The following is a 14,708-nucleotide window of genomic DNA, read 5'->3' on the forward strand; positions in this document are numbered from 1 at the left end:
ATTGCTCTCCAGCTTTTTGGAAGAATCCACGCTGGCTGTGACCCACCCATAGGATCCTTACTGCACAAAGATCAAAGGACTTTATGTGACAGTGTTTCCTACTTTAAGAGACTCATCCATTGTGTTGGCGTAGGTATTATTTGTCTGTATGTATTGTGCTATTTATGTAGGACTGTTAATCCTGCTGAACGTGGCTTTGCAAACTGTGAATGTGGCTTTGTTGTTGTACACTTATTTACTTAGATATTTTATCTTCAAACACTGTGGCAAAATTCGACACTTCCTTCTTTAACGCCAGTAGCAGTGGTGTAGTAGATTTCTTTCTAGTTTATACAAGGGAGACTTAGCCTGGAGGGGGGGATTTTGAATTGCAGCTCCATGTTCTCCACACTATCTCCCATCTATCCTCATTTCTGGGACAGCAGGAGAGCAAAAACTGTGAGACTAAACTTGATCTGAGGTTGCAAATGCCTCAGCAGACCAGGTGCTTGGGAGCAGCAGCAGCAGCAGCAGGCCATTGCTTTCACATCCTGCATGTGAGCTCCCAAAGTGGTGGGCCACTGAGAGTAGCAGAGTGCTGGACTAGATGGACTCTGGTCTGATCCAGCAGGCTAGTTCTTACGTTCTTAAACTTAGCTTGTGTTTAGGTGTCTCAACACCGGGAGGAGCTCAAAAGATGCCAGTTTGAGAGCACTGCCATCAGCCACAATGATCAAGTGCAGGTGGTCTGAACATACTGGAGTCTTTTACTTTTACTCCTGAGAAATGGGGCTTCTCAGCTAGCCTGAAAGTGAAGTTTGTGGGAAGTAAACAAACTCTTGTTTGCCCAGGAAGGGTTACGCTGAGCCATCAGACCAACTGGAACTTGATCTAACTTTGAAATGTGGGGGTCAAGCTCCTCGCATGGGAGGTGGGCAAGGCAGACAAACTGTGTCAGTGTTCGACCCACCTCAGTTTTCTTGAGAATCAGAGGCCCCGTCCGCACATGCAGAATACTGCACTTTCAATCCACTTTCACAATTGTTTGCAAGTGGATTTTGCTATCCTGCACAGTAAAATCCAGCTGCAAGGTGCACTGAAAGTGGATTGAAAGTGCATTATTCTGCATGTGCGGAAGCGGCCTCAATGTGGTTTTGCTTACCGGAATCTAAATTCCAGTGCAATCAGTGAGACTTATTTGCTAATGCATGTGCTGACGCCGACTGCGTAAAAACAACACAGACTATTTCACACGGCCCGGGGACAACAAAACGATGGAAGAGATATAAGGTCAAAACAAGTAAAAATCTACCAGGGTACAATGGACAGGAATTTAAGAGGCTACACTCAACTTTGTCGCTTTATTCAAATTTTTCAAAATAGCCTTTATTCTACTTGTTTTTAGTATAAAAAGTCCACAAGTTAAGTGCACCACAGTGTTTACAGAGAGACCTAGAATCCCAGCCTTTCATTAACAGTCAGCTGTATGGTTAACCGTGACACATACAACACACAGAAAATTAAGATAAAATATATTCACCAAATCTGATAATTTTTTTTAATTCATAAAAATAAAAACAACAACAAAAAGATTTGAGGATCCCTGAAATATTCTCCTTAACTCTAATAAGACTTCATTGTACCCAAGTAACTTTTTAAAAAGTTTTGCATCTGATAAAGAAGAAAAAAAAAGAACCACCCATCAAATCCAGCTAACTTGCACACCAATTGACATCCAGACGTCCCTGTCTTTCTGGCCCGGGGGTGTCCAACTCTGGCGCTTCAGATGTTCATGGACTATAATTCCCAGCAGGGCCTGATGGGAATTGTAGTCCATGAACATCTGAAGCGCCAGAGTTGGACACCCCTGCTCTAGCCCGAATAACATTCCACACAGAGTTTCGTTATCAAGACACTGGGTTGCTTTTTTTCCTTTTTTAATTCCCTTTAACAAAAACTGTCTCGTTTTAAGCTTTCGGGTTTGTTTTGAAAAGTACAGGAAGCATTTAATGAAATGTTGTGTTTCTGGCACCAAAACATGGCTTCGGTTAAATTCTTAATGTGCAAAGGAGTCCAAGATCACTTAAGAGTGTATAAAAAGAATATCCTGGGCCGAAGCTCCTCCCGCGCACCTTCCGAGCATAGGAACAGGGAGCCAAGGTGAGCAGGAGGAACTAGCGGAGGGGATCAGGAATCAAAAGCTGAGCCCACCCCTTTAACAGGCATCTGCCACGTGCCCTCCGACCCTGCTGCAAAAAAATTACGCCTGGCTAGATTCTCTTTCCAGCACCGTTGAGTGTATGGATGAGAAAAGGTGTTTATCGCAGTCTGACTCACTGGCAACTGATGCATCGGCAAGCTTTAGAAGTTTGATAATTGGAAACCTGGCTCTGTTCCAAGCTTCCACTCCCCCCCTCCTCACCCCCCCTCCAAACCAGTTTTTATATATGGTTGATTATTAAGAGCCAAAAAGAGAGACGGAGCTGCCGCACAAGCACTCTCTGGTGGAATCAAAGGGAAATGACGTGGAGTTTCATTGCTTGCATTCCTTTCACAATTTTAACCCCCAAGGTTTTAAGAGAGGCACTCCGACCGTTGCATGGTTTTGTATTTAAATTTTGCTTCTTTTTTCTTTTTTTTTACACATAAAAAAAAGTGCCTGAAGGTCAGGGCACCAGGAAGACACCCCCCCGCCCCCATCATCATCATGTGTCTAAACTGCAACTCCAGGTTAATACGACTAAAGCGGTTACATTGTGAGAAGTGCTGACAGTATGTGATGTCGTTCCTTTACACCAATGTAGCGCCCCCCCCCCTCCTTCCTTCACCAGATGGTGTAGCCGCCGTCGGAGCCCCCCATGAAGAAGTTGCCCTTCCGTTGCGTCACTAACACGTTGGCACCCTGCATGACAGCCAGCTGGGCCGCGTTGGGAGGACAGCCGGGAGGAGGGGGCTGGAAGACAGTAAGAAGAACCTGTTAGATGAATAATGGATGGGGGAGCTTGTAGGAAGGCCTGATAAGGTTTGCAGGATCCCGAGACCGTGCGTGCCAGCAAGCAGGGCTGCTTAAGGGGCAGTTCAACTAGTTACTAGGAGTTCATAGAATCATAGAGTTGGAAGGGCCATCTAGCATACCCTGCGCTGACGGAATCTATCTGTCTTCCTAGGCCAGTGATTCCCAACCAGGGTCCCGTGGTACCCTGGGGTGCCGTGAGCATGTCCCAGGGGTACCGCGGCAACGCTACCGGCCCCCCTCACTTTTGTGGTGTCTCCCGCCGGCACCAGCAAGGACATGGAGCTGGCCCAGGAGGAAGGGCCTGCCGCAAGGTCAGCAGCCAATTCCCGCACGCACGCATACACCCATGCTTCCCATCACCCTGGGAGGGGTGGCAAGCAGGGGCACTGGGAAGGGAAGGTGGGGGGGATGGCAGGGGTACTGTGAGATATGAAGAGTGAGGTCAAGGGTACCGTGATGTCAAAAAGGTTGGGAATACTGTTCTAGGCAGTAGCTTGGGGCAAAAAAAAAATTCTCCAGAACCCAGCCACCCAAATTGTTCCCTTTTTTAAAACAAACTGGAATTGCCACGGACTGAAATCTAAAAGCTTCTGAAATGGCAAAGCCTGGTCCGTGTCCCTGAACTACAGCTCCTCCCCTACTACTAATACGTTTGCAAAGCCATGACAGCGTCAAAGAACTACAGCTGCTGTGCTTTACAATACAGATTGTGGGGAAGCGCACCTGCTCACCCTCTACGGGGTCAGAGGGTTGGGAAGAAATAGAAACCCAGCATGAATCAGCGCACCGGTATTGATTCCTTGGCATGCAACTCAGAAAGGCATGGCTGAGAAGTCAAAAGCCAGGGTCTGCCCTGAAAGCAACAACACCCTCCCCTGCCCAGATCTGACGGACCTAGCCTGCAGTTTTCACCTCCCTGCCCCATCTCCCCGTATTATTCTGTAATACTTTGCACAAGGTGGATTTTGAAGACACAAGTGATCCCCTCCTGAAACAGATAGCCTATAAATCAAATCATCCGTTAAGGAAAGCCTCTTAACCTGAACTCGAGGAAAAAACTTTTGCGTGGTTCAGAGAGAAAGTCCCAGGAGCATCAGCCAGAAGGATGTTTCCCTTGTCTAACATCATGGTTCCTCTACTAGAGCCACAATTTGCATTCCCAACAAAAGGCTGCAGCGGTCCTTGCTGAACAGTTCACCCTTGTAGCTTCTCCACGGAGAGAAATTACCCACCTCCCAAATATGAAAATATTACAACAGTGGCGGAGCTACAAGGGGACGGGGGGGGGCACCGTGCACAGGGCACACGCCTAGGGGGTGTGGAAAATCGCCCCAGGCCCCTTTCCCACGACCCCCTCCACGACCCACCCCCACCCCGCTTCCCACACTTACCTTAGTTCCTTTCCTTTTTCAGAACTTTTTCAGGCTGCAAAAGGCCTGTTCGCAGTAAAAACAGCCTGAGGAACTACAGTTCCCAGGAGACCTTGGGCTCACAAGGTATCCTGGGAAGTATAGTTCCCATCAGGCTGTTTTTTACTGAGAACAGGCCTTTTGCAGCCTGAAAAAGTTCTGAAAATTAAAAAAGAAAGGAACTTAAGAGCTCAAAGTGTGGAAGGAGGGAAGCGAGGGGAGATGCCTTGAGGGGCATGGGGGGTGGAAAATATAGAATGCGCACCGGGCACAGTTTGGCCCAGCTACGCCTCTGTATTACAAGTTAAGAGATTAGTTACACCTTCATAATAACTGAGGACCCTTCCGCACATGCAGAATAATGCACCTTCAATCCACTTTCCATCCACTCTGCAGCTGGATTTTACTGTGCAGAATAACAAAATCCACTTGCAAACAATTGTGGAAGTGGACTGAACGTGCATTATTCTGAATGTGTGGAAGGGGCCAAAGGGTTCCCTAGCAGTAAACTCACCTTTCATTCCCTCCCACCCACCCACCCACCCACCCATCCCCGGTTAAGGCGGCGGGATGTCCCTCACTTTCTCCTTTTCCCGGGCTATGACAATGAACAGAAGAAGCAGAGGCTGCACTGCTCAGCCAACTTACAGGAATGTTAGCAGGGGCACCTGTTGCAAACCTTGCTCCGGCATCAAAGCCCCCCTCCACAAGGACAGCAGATCCAGGAGGATAGACGTGGCCCACAGGGTAAAAAGCCACTGGAACTGAAGAGCCCATCGGACCCATGGCAACGGACTGAGCCATAGGAAGGTACAGCGAAGCACCAGGATATGCAGCAGACATGGTGGGTACCGTGGCAGCTCCTGGATGCACAAAGCTCGGGCGGTAGAGCTGGGGAGGGGGGAGAACAGGGGGAGGCATGTTTATTGCAGAAGTCCCACAGAAAGCCTTCAATGAAGGATGCAACTGGTCTCAGGAACAGCTGATTTTAGTATCCCTTAAAAGGATTTTGAACTCCTAAGCATCTCTAAACTAAGTCCATCTGGTTAAGCAAACTGAGAATTTCACACACAAGGCGTGAACCTGATGGTCCTCTCGGGCTGCTTGTCCTTACCAGTTGGTATTCATTCGCAATGGACTCGCTGGCCTGGCAGAACCTACACGGTGTGGCTGAAACCTGTGGCCGAGGTAGGATTGTCTTTGGAGAATGTAACACCACATTTTAAAATAGGTCTGAGGACAATTTGGCAAGTCAGCCAGCTGATTTAGAGTTAAATGCAGGCTGCATCTTGCAGCAGTGTTTGCCACAAGTTATTATTGCTTTACTTGAGTTCAGCCGCTCTCTCTCTCTCTCTCTCTCTCTCTCTCTCTCTCTCTCTCTCTCTCTCTCTCTCTCTCTCTCTCTCTCTCTGAGTTGTTACAATCTCAGGCTCCCCCCCCCCCAATGTTTCATTAAATAAATAAATGAAGCTGTTTCAAAACAAACAGTAGTGGCTGAAACATAGAAAACAGTTTCCTTAAACCAAGTTGGACCAGCAGCTAAAGAACTGTCAGAGGAAGTTTGCTCCTGCCTTAGAGTCCAATCCTTCAACTGAAAAAGAAGAACTGGGATCTGAAAAAGACCATTTGTGATTTTCACCCAAAAGGTTTCTCTTTCCACTTTGGGACAAGCACCCAGTTCCTCCCACATAGAGAGTTCTCAACCAAACGTAAGCAGCCTGTGATAGCTAGCATCAATACATGGCAAACGGCATAAATAGGCAAGGATATACATTTAAGGGACTGAAGGTGGTTAACTGTTTTGTTCCATACACAGCCCTACAGACGTACCCAAACAAATCAGTGCACGATGACAATATGTCAAAATTGGTGGAGATCATGTTGCGCACCCAATAAAGACCAATTATCACATGTTGTGACTCAGTGTTTTCTTATTATTTGAAGTATGACTTATAAGGACCACTATGTTCCACAATACAATATTTTACAATTCTACAATTACAATTCCATATACAATATATTATCAGCATACATATATATTTAAACATATAGAATTAATATATCGCTCTTTGTGTTATCCACAAAAGGAATCAGCCCTTGCCCGAAATGCAGTTGTTTTGTCAGAGCGGTCCATCTGCTATTGCACTGTCCCATGGATCAATTATAATTCCTTATAGCAGGGGTTCCCAAACTACGGCCCGGGGGCCAAATGTGGCCCCCTGAAAGCATTTATCCGGCCCGCCAGGCATGGCGGCGATGGCTCCATTCATGTGCAGTGGGGGCTCGAGGGAGAGGAGGAACCGGCCTCAACGGCTGTTGATTGCAATTACATGATGGCACCCCCAAATCTCCATGAATTTTCTGACCCAGAGTTGGAAACCTTACATGTGGCAACGCCTGCTCCGCCCTTCCCTCTCGGCTACTCCATGTGTTGCTCTCAGGCTTTCTGTTCCACCTCGCTCCCATTGGCATCAGCCAGGCTGGCGAATCGCTCGCTGGCTGCTAGGGAGGAAAGAACCCAGGAAGATACCTGATCCTGGGTTAGATGGAATGCTTCATTGGGAAAGTTCTGCTCTTTTTTTACAGGGGAAGGTATTCCACAGCCTCCCCAACAATATTTGGAGCCCACCCTGTACTTGACATACTTTGGTCACTGTTCTAAAAATAGACCATGACAGAAAGGCTGAAAGGTGAAATCAAACATTTTACAATCATTTGTGCATAGGAATTTGTTCATAGTTTTTTTTAGTCCAGCCCTCCAACAGTTTGAGGGACAGTGAACTGGCCCCCTGTTTAAAAAGTTTGGGGACCCCTGCCTTATAGTGATCACTTTTGGATGCTTTGTGGATAACACAAAGAGTTGTAATTGCAGAATTGTAAAATATTGTATTGTGGAACATAGTAGTCCGTACACAGCCCTGCCAGCAGTAAACCTGCGTTATTAATCCCAATGGTTTCCACAACATCCTTCTTTCTCTTTCTTTATTGCCTCCTTCATTAACAAAATTTAGATTTTAAACTCGTCAAAGTGAAAACCTGCCGTGCTAGCTTATGCCACTGTGTAAAATTCCACATACGTTGGTGGTTATTGTTAGCAACAGCATATAGCAACTCCGACATTTCACTTGCATATTTTTAAAATGTGTGGCCCGCCCCCCCTTGGGGAAAAAAAGAGGTATCCAAAATTAAGACATTTCTAATAAAAATCCAGCCCCCTGCCAGGCATCTACACCCCCTGCAGAACCTTCACATGCAAATGGAGAATTTAAGGAGAAGGAGGGCATAGGCTGTTCTGCACATGCAGAATAATGCACTTTCAATCCACTTTCATTGCACTTTGCAGCTGGATTTTACTGTGCGGAAGAGCCAAATCCACTTTCAAACGTATGTGAAAGGGGCCATAGAGAGGTGGGGGCTGCCTGTTGAATAGGACTGAGCAGGTAAGGATTTGAATGGGGGTGGGGAAAGTTATTGAGAGCACAGGGTCCCAATCTCATCAGATGGTGGGTCAGCACCTGCTGTACATTCCAGAAGCTGAGACTGTCTTAGGTTTCTCTGCCACTGGGCCTTTCTTGAGGAAGGCTATCTTCAGTAGGCTGCAGTTTCAAGACAAAACCCTTATCATCCAGCAGTGTCACCACAGCCACCAGCAGCCATTCTGTTAATATGGCAGTCAACTAGCCACCTCTAGGAAGCTCACAATCAAGATGACTGCAAAGACCACATTTAGAAGAAGAAGAAGAGTTTGGATTTATATCCCCCCCCCCTTTCTCTCCTGTAGGAGACTCAAAGGGGCTGACAATCACCTTGCCCTGTGAGGTGGGTGGGGCTGAGAGAGCTCCGAAAAGCTGTGACTAGCCCAAGGTCACCCAGCTGGTGTGTGTTGGAATGTACAGGCTAATCTGAATTCCCCAGATAAGCCTCCACAACTCAGGCGGCAGAGCGGGGAATCAAACCCGGTTCCTCCAGATTAGAACGCACCTGCTCTTAACTACTACGCCACTGCTGCTCCTAACGAAAACTAAATATTTACAATATTTAGTAGCTTTAGGCCATTGAAAAAAAGGACTCACTGTAATGTTACCTGACAGACCTGGCCAGAAATCAACTTGCTTGATTTGTAACTACCACCTCACCCACTTCAACTTATAACATCCAGTCTTTGAGACAAGATGTTGCCACACAGGCCCCAGGATCATGATGAAGCATTTAAGCACACAAATGTTTTGTAAGCAGCTGAAGACACAACTAAAATGTATAATGGGAACACAGTAAAGGTAAGACTTGAAAAATTGCTTTTCGAAGTACAAGATGTCACGGGAGGGGCAGGGGTAAAGAGCCAATAATATTCCATTGGAACCCATGTGCCATTGTCACTAGCAGCACTGTCTTCAGTGGAAACAAGAGAACAGAATACATACTTCTGAGTACGCAGGAGGAGCCTCAGTGTAAGGTGGAGCCTGGGTAAGCGGTATAGTCTGCGGGAACACAGAAGGATTACCAGCAGACTGGACTGGGTAAGAAGGCTGTGTAGGATATTGACCTATGAGGAAAAGTTAATCAGTGTTAACACAACAATCCATCTCACAAAGGGAACAGGGTGTGTGTGAGATCAGGAACACACATACACACACCCATCTAAAAATGATTAAAAAATTGATCTCTGCCTAACTAAACGCAGGGAGTCCAGAAACAGCAAATCATTTAAGAGGAAACAACATTGGCTGTTCGGCTTCTGCAGGAATCAACTACCACAGAGGAGTCAGCAAAAAAGGGCTTAGTAAATGCCATTCCATCCTTCTACTCTCAGACCTGAGAACAAAGGTAGCCAATGATTATGTCCCATTTCTAAAAGGATAGTGCCCTCTCATGGGGGTCATAAATATCTTTCTGAAGTTGGCTAAAGCGAGACAGTGGATTGCTTGATTATTTATCCCCAAGATTGGATACCAAACCTGGTCTCATCTCTTTATAAACAGACTCATTAAACAAAATATTCAAGAATCCATGATTGTTAGGCATCTAAGCCTCTTCCTTCGCATAGTTACTTTTGCTCCTTTTCCCAGCCTCTTGTCCACAAAATGTCTTTGGCCTGCTAATGCCTCTTTTCCCGTTAGGGCTGCCTATTCACGGTAGTAGGGTTTGTACCACCAAAACTATCTGACTGCTCAAACACCACAGTCAAAAGAGAAGATTCGGTTTGCTACACATATCACCTAAATGAGAGGAGCATATGCAGACTTTCAACTGCAGGAGATCAGATCTAAGTTAAACATGAAGAAAAGCTGTGTAAGAGCCATTCAGTCTTGAAATTCAGTCAGCTGCCTTTGGCAATTCTGGCATCTCATTTCGGACCATTTTCCAATAAAAAGATTGGACAAAATATGTTTTCAAAAGGATAATGTATGTAAAGGATATCCCATCCTAAAGCAGGACCTGGATGACATAACCCACTGAGGCCATTGTATCTTTGACATGTGAGTTGCCATCCTATACACGTTCACTTGGGAGTTACTTCCACTAGATTTGCACAGGATTAGGCTGCCTGTATACCACTGCTATAATTCCTAACCCCTCCCTGTCACCATTTAAGAAACATTCTCTGAAGTTGCAGCTTTCACTTTCTGTCTCAGCAGGTGCTGGCTTCCTTGATAGATTATGTCATCGGCATGGTACCATTACAGACTCAGCAATATCTGCCGATAAGTAATAAACCAAGGAGAGGCCAACATACCCAGAAGGCAACCAAGTCTTGCAGTTTCCCTCTGCATTCCTCATTTCACCATTTATTCTTAACCCTAGAATGAGCCAACACTGTATAGTCCACTTTGCACATGTTCTCTTTTCCTTCCTCAAAAATCAGGCATAATCCCCCCCCCCCCCTCTCAATTGTTTCCGAACTTCCTCAATCCACTGCCCTGTTCATCCCATGGCTCTTCCATTTCAAGACTGGAGATGAAACATTTCCAGATAGCCACTCCGTTGCTGGTAGTCCTGTCAGACCGAAAACCACACGTGGAGCGAACAGAAGTTGGGGGGAAATAAGGCCTGACCTTTACTGCGCATGTTGCAAAATGAAGTAGTACGATGAGCAGTACCATTTCAGGCTCCACATGGGGAGAGCATTTTTGCAAAATCTCCCTGCAAATAAAAATCTTACCGTGTTTCCCCAAAAATAAGACAGTGTCTTATATTAATTTTTGCTCCCAAAGATGCACTATGTCTTATTTTCAGGGGATGTCTTCTTTTTCTGTGTTCTGTTTGTCCGGCATGCTTCCAAACAAAAACTTTGCTACGTCTTACTTTCGGGGGATGCCTTACATTTCGCACTTCAGCAAAACCTCTACTACGTCTTATTTTCAGGGGATGTCTTATATTTGGGGAAACAGGGTATCAGGGAGACAGGCTAGAACTGCTCAACATGTGCCATGCTAGTTTTCTACTTACAGGAAATTGTTAATGTAAAAGAAACTTTGGAAAACATGATCCCTCAAACGCAGTCTGGAGTGGTACGATCCATTCCACCACCTCAGCCCTCTGCCACCTTATTCCCACTTCATTCTGGACCTACGCACCATACCTTAGATATCCCACGGCCCTTGTACCAAAAGCAACACGGATGGGCAAAATATGAGTTCTGCTCCTTTTTAAAAAAATAAACACTTGTTTTTTGCATGGAAACATTTCCAAGTAACACCAGCGAATGCAAATATAATATAGAACCAGGAGAACGTTGCAGTTATTCTACAGCAGTGGTGGTGAACCTTTGGCACTCCAGATGTTATGGACTACAATTCCCATCAGCCCATCAATTGGATATGCTGGCAGGGGCTGATGGGAATTGTAATCCATAACATCTGGAGTGCCAAAGGTTCGCCACCATGGTTCTACAGGGTGTGATCTGGCACAACAAAGTTCTTATCTTCATTGTTGTTTTTTTATGATGAATCTTAACCATGTTCTTTTAAAAGGGAAAAGATAACTCAGCAGAGCACCTGGTGGCGAACCTTTGGCACTCCAGATGTTATTGACTACAATTCCCATCAGCCCTTGCCAGCATAGCCAATTGGCCATGCTGGCAGGGGCTGATGGGAATTGTAGTCCGTAACACCTGGAGTGCCAAAGGTTCGCCACTGGTGTCCACAGCAGTCCACGGCAACACCAGCAGCTGCAGTCTTCCCACCTGGGCAGAAAAATCCAACCTCTCTCCCTTTTTAGCCCTCTCTTCCCACGGTCAAACCCCAAAGGATTCTGGGGCGGCCTGTCGCCCATGCAAACTTGTGTCACAGTAATGCTATCAAAAACGCCTCCAAGAGCCTCCTTCCACTTCCTTGCGCAGCTGTACGGGGGGGGAGGAAGACTCAAAAGTCCAACGCCACTCACCCCCGTGGCGGCCGAGGGGTTAACTTGCTAGCGAGAGGGTTGCGTCATAGCAACCTAGCATCGGCCCTTCCCCCACCCCCTTCACCCCGACTTTTCCAGGCCTCCCATTGGCCGGGTCTCCCGCCAGTTACGGACTAGGCCCGCAACTAACGGGACTGCGGCGCCTGCCTTAAAGGAGCCGCGCCCCCGGGGGAAGGTGAAGTGGCTGGGTGGGGTTACTGAGGACGGTCGGCGGGAATGGGAAGCGGCCTCTTGCCTTTGCCGTTCATGATGGCGGCGTCGGGAAGGCGTGAAGGGGACGGGACGGGTCGCTCGGCGACAAGAGGGTTCCTGCGACGGGTGGCAACGGCTGAGACGACTCTCCTCGCTCAGTCACTTCCTTGTTGTTGTCGTCGCCGCAGCCCTGATGAGAAGCGTTACGTCGGACCGTGTGACGTCATGCCGCAACGCGTTGCCGCGAGGCAGGGGAGAACGGAACGGCCGGCGGTGTCAGGGGGCGTGGCCAAGAACGCCGAGGGGGGGCGTGGCGTACCTGGGCTTTGGTCCTTAAAGCGCAATCAGGGGTGGTGGGAGATCAAGGGAAGTGTTGTAGATTCCGGAGGCGGGGGGCGGTCTAGTTTCATTAACCACGCTCTTTCTTCCAGGAAGGGGTCTGCTACCTGCGGCTCTCCAATTGGCCATGCTGGCAGGGGCTGGTGGGAATTGTAGTCCATGAACATCTGGAGAGCCGCAGGTTGCAGACCCCTGCCCTCTTTTCACATGATGACCAAAGTGGAACCTCCAGATGCAGTGCAGTGTATCTGAGAAGACTAGTTGCAAGAAATAGGCGCCTGATTTTTCTGTTCCTTCTCAGAGCTACAAAACCCTTCTACCTGTTAAGAGGACTCTGCACTCAGGCCCCTTCCACACATGTAGAATAATGCGCTTTCAGTCCACTTACGCAATTGTTTCACAACAGTCAAATCCAGCTGCAAAGTGGATTGAAAGTGCATTATTCTGCACGTGTGGAAGGGGCTCGGGGTGGTGTAGTGGTTAAGGTGCCAGGCTAGCATCTGGGGAACCCAGATTTGAATCCCTACTCTGCTGTGGAAACTTACTGTGTGACCTTGGGTCAGCCGCACGCTCTCAGCCTCGACCCTGGCTAGAATTTGGATGGCACACCTCCAACAAATGGGTGATGTGAAGGAAGGGAAGGGCACCTTGGACCATCTCTTGGGCCCTTTCCACATGGGCACTGGCCGTCGTTCGCACAGACGGTCCCAGTAGGGGCTCAGGGGAAGGCGCAGCCTTTGCACAGGCTGCGCCTTTCCCAACCAACTTACCTGCTCCTGCTGGCTCCCGTCGCGTTGTGGAGGCTAGAGGACATGCCCCCCTGGCCAGAGCGACGGCGCTGGAAACGGAGGCTAGGGGGGCGTGTCCCCTGGCCTCCACAATGCGACAGGAGCCAGCAGGAGCAGGTAAGCCAGCTGGGGAAGGCGGGAGGGAAATGCCGCCTTCCAGCCGCTGCTGTTCGCATGGCCGTGGCTGGAAGGTGCCCCTTTTGAAAAACCTTGCTCGTGGAGTGAGCACTTCGCTGCTGCGTTGCAGCAGTGTCTGCTATGTGAATGCCTCCCCAGGGACGGCGTTTTTACCGTCCCTGGGGCGCTCTATTCCGCTCGTGGGGAAAGGGCCTTGTCTTGCAAACCTTTGTGTAACCATAGGCAGGTGCAACTTAATTGTAATAACAACAAGAACAAAAGCTTTCTTTTTTTGCCAAGGGTTTCGACCAAGGGTTTTTGTTTTTTTAAAAATTGGGGGAGAGCAGTTTGGTAGTCTGCTGCTGACCTGATGCTTTGTTTCACAAGGATAATTTTAGGCAATTAATAGTTTTTATCAATATTTTAATGTTACAGCTGGGGTTTTAATGGTTTTGTTAATTTTAAAGGGGTTTTAGATATTTTTTTTTTCAAAGTGATTTTATCATGTAATTTGCAAGCAACCTTCAAGCAGGTCTTTGGAGATGTGGCTTACAGCTTTTCTAAATAGCTATATATTCATTGGGCTAGATCAGGGGTAGGGAACCTGCGGCTCTCCAGATGTTCAGGAACTACAATTCCCATCAGCCCCTACCAGCATGGCCAATTGGCCATGCTGACGAAAACTGATGGGAATTAGCTAATTCTATCTGGAAAACCTTCTAGGCTAAATGGATGAATTACTATTGATCTATTTGCATGCGCTGAAGGCGGTAATAAGCCAAAGGGAGTGAGGGGCATGATGGCGAGTATTATTGCGGTGTGGGGGCATTCGGGGACATTCGAGGGGTGTGGCAGAGAACTGGCGTGCATGTATTGAAGGCGCAGTCCCGTTACCCAAAATGGTGGGATGCAATGACCCTTTTTGGTTGGGGAAATTAGCTACAGAGCACAAGGTCGCTTAGCGTCACTGCGGAGTATTGGGTAACTTGATCGCTATAGATAGATAGATTGCCAATGTATGTGGACACCATAAGAAACCATCAGAGAACATAAATTTCTTTTAAAAAGGATTTTATTGGGAAAATAACAAATGGAATAAAATAAAATCTCACAATCACTCTATTACTGGAGTGAAAACACATGCATTCAAGGTTTCCTAGGATGTAATTTAGAGGTAAAAACAGGTTTTGGATATAGAGAGCAGGGATGGAATATCAAAATATTATATTTATCAGTCTTGTAGTGGATGTCCAGGAAACAAAGACCTAATGTATTGTCGAAGGCTTTCACGGCCAGAATCACTGGGGTGCTGTGTGGTTTCTGGGCTGTATGGCCGTGTTCTAGCAGCATTCTCTCCTGACGTTTCGCCTGCATCTGTGGCTGGCATGAAGATGCCAGCCACAGATGCAAGCCGTATATTCCTTAAGCTAGAAACCCAACATCAAGAACTAATGGCCAGCACTA

At 47.3% G+C, this 14,708-nt stretch overlaps 1 protein-coding gene and 1 long non-coding RNA gene across 2 annotated transcripts; both read right to left on the reverse strand.

Annotated features, from left to right (window-relative positions):
- Nucleotides 1–1,321: 1,321 nt before the first annotated feature.
- LOC125428994 lies at nt 1,322–2,552 on the reverse strand. The gene is made up of 2 exons (XR_007243925.1): nt 1,845–2,552; nt 1,322–1,751 (listed from the first exon to the last, which is right to left on the reverse strand). It is a non-coding gene; the product is annotated as an uncharacterized LOC125428994 (long non-coding RNA).
- A 74-nt stretch (nt 2,553–2,626) lies between these two features.
- Nucleotides 2,627–12,260, reverse strand: DAZAP2 (DAZ associated protein 2). The gene is made up of 4 exons (XM_048489696.1): nt 12,044–12,260; nt 8,826–8,947; nt 5,053–5,295; nt 2,627–2,932 (listed from the first exon to the last, which is right to left on the reverse strand). Exons 1-4 carry the CDS (start codon nt 12,054–12,056, stop codon nt 2,804–2,806), a joined length of 507 nt encoding a protein of 168 aa, XP_048345653.1. The 5' UTR covers nt 12,057–12,260; the 3' UTR covers nt 2,627–2,803.
- Between the last annotated feature and the right edge of the window lie 2,448 nt (nt 12,261–14,708).

The sequence above is a fragment of the Sphaerodactylus townsendi genome, linkage group LG03, assembly GCF_021028975.2.
Source record: "Sphaerodactylus townsendi isolate TG3544 linkage group LG03, MPM_Stown_v2.3, whole genome shotgun sequence".
In the NCBI taxonomy this organism is placed as follows: Eukaryota; Metazoa; Chordata; class Lepidosauria; order Squamata; family Sphaerodactylidae; genus Sphaerodactylus; species Sphaerodactylus townsendi.

Coding starts and splice junctions, on each gene's coding strand:
- DAZAP2 (XM_048489696.1), bottom strand. Junction 5,296..8,825: donor CTCCTCCTGCGTACTCAGAA/GTATGTATTCTG, acceptor CCCCCTCCCCAG/CTCTACCGCCCGAGCTTTGT. Junction 2,933..5,052: donor GTGCCCCTGCTAACATTCCT/GTAAGTTGGCTG, acceptor ACTGTCTTCCAG/CCCCCTCCTCCCGGCTGTCC.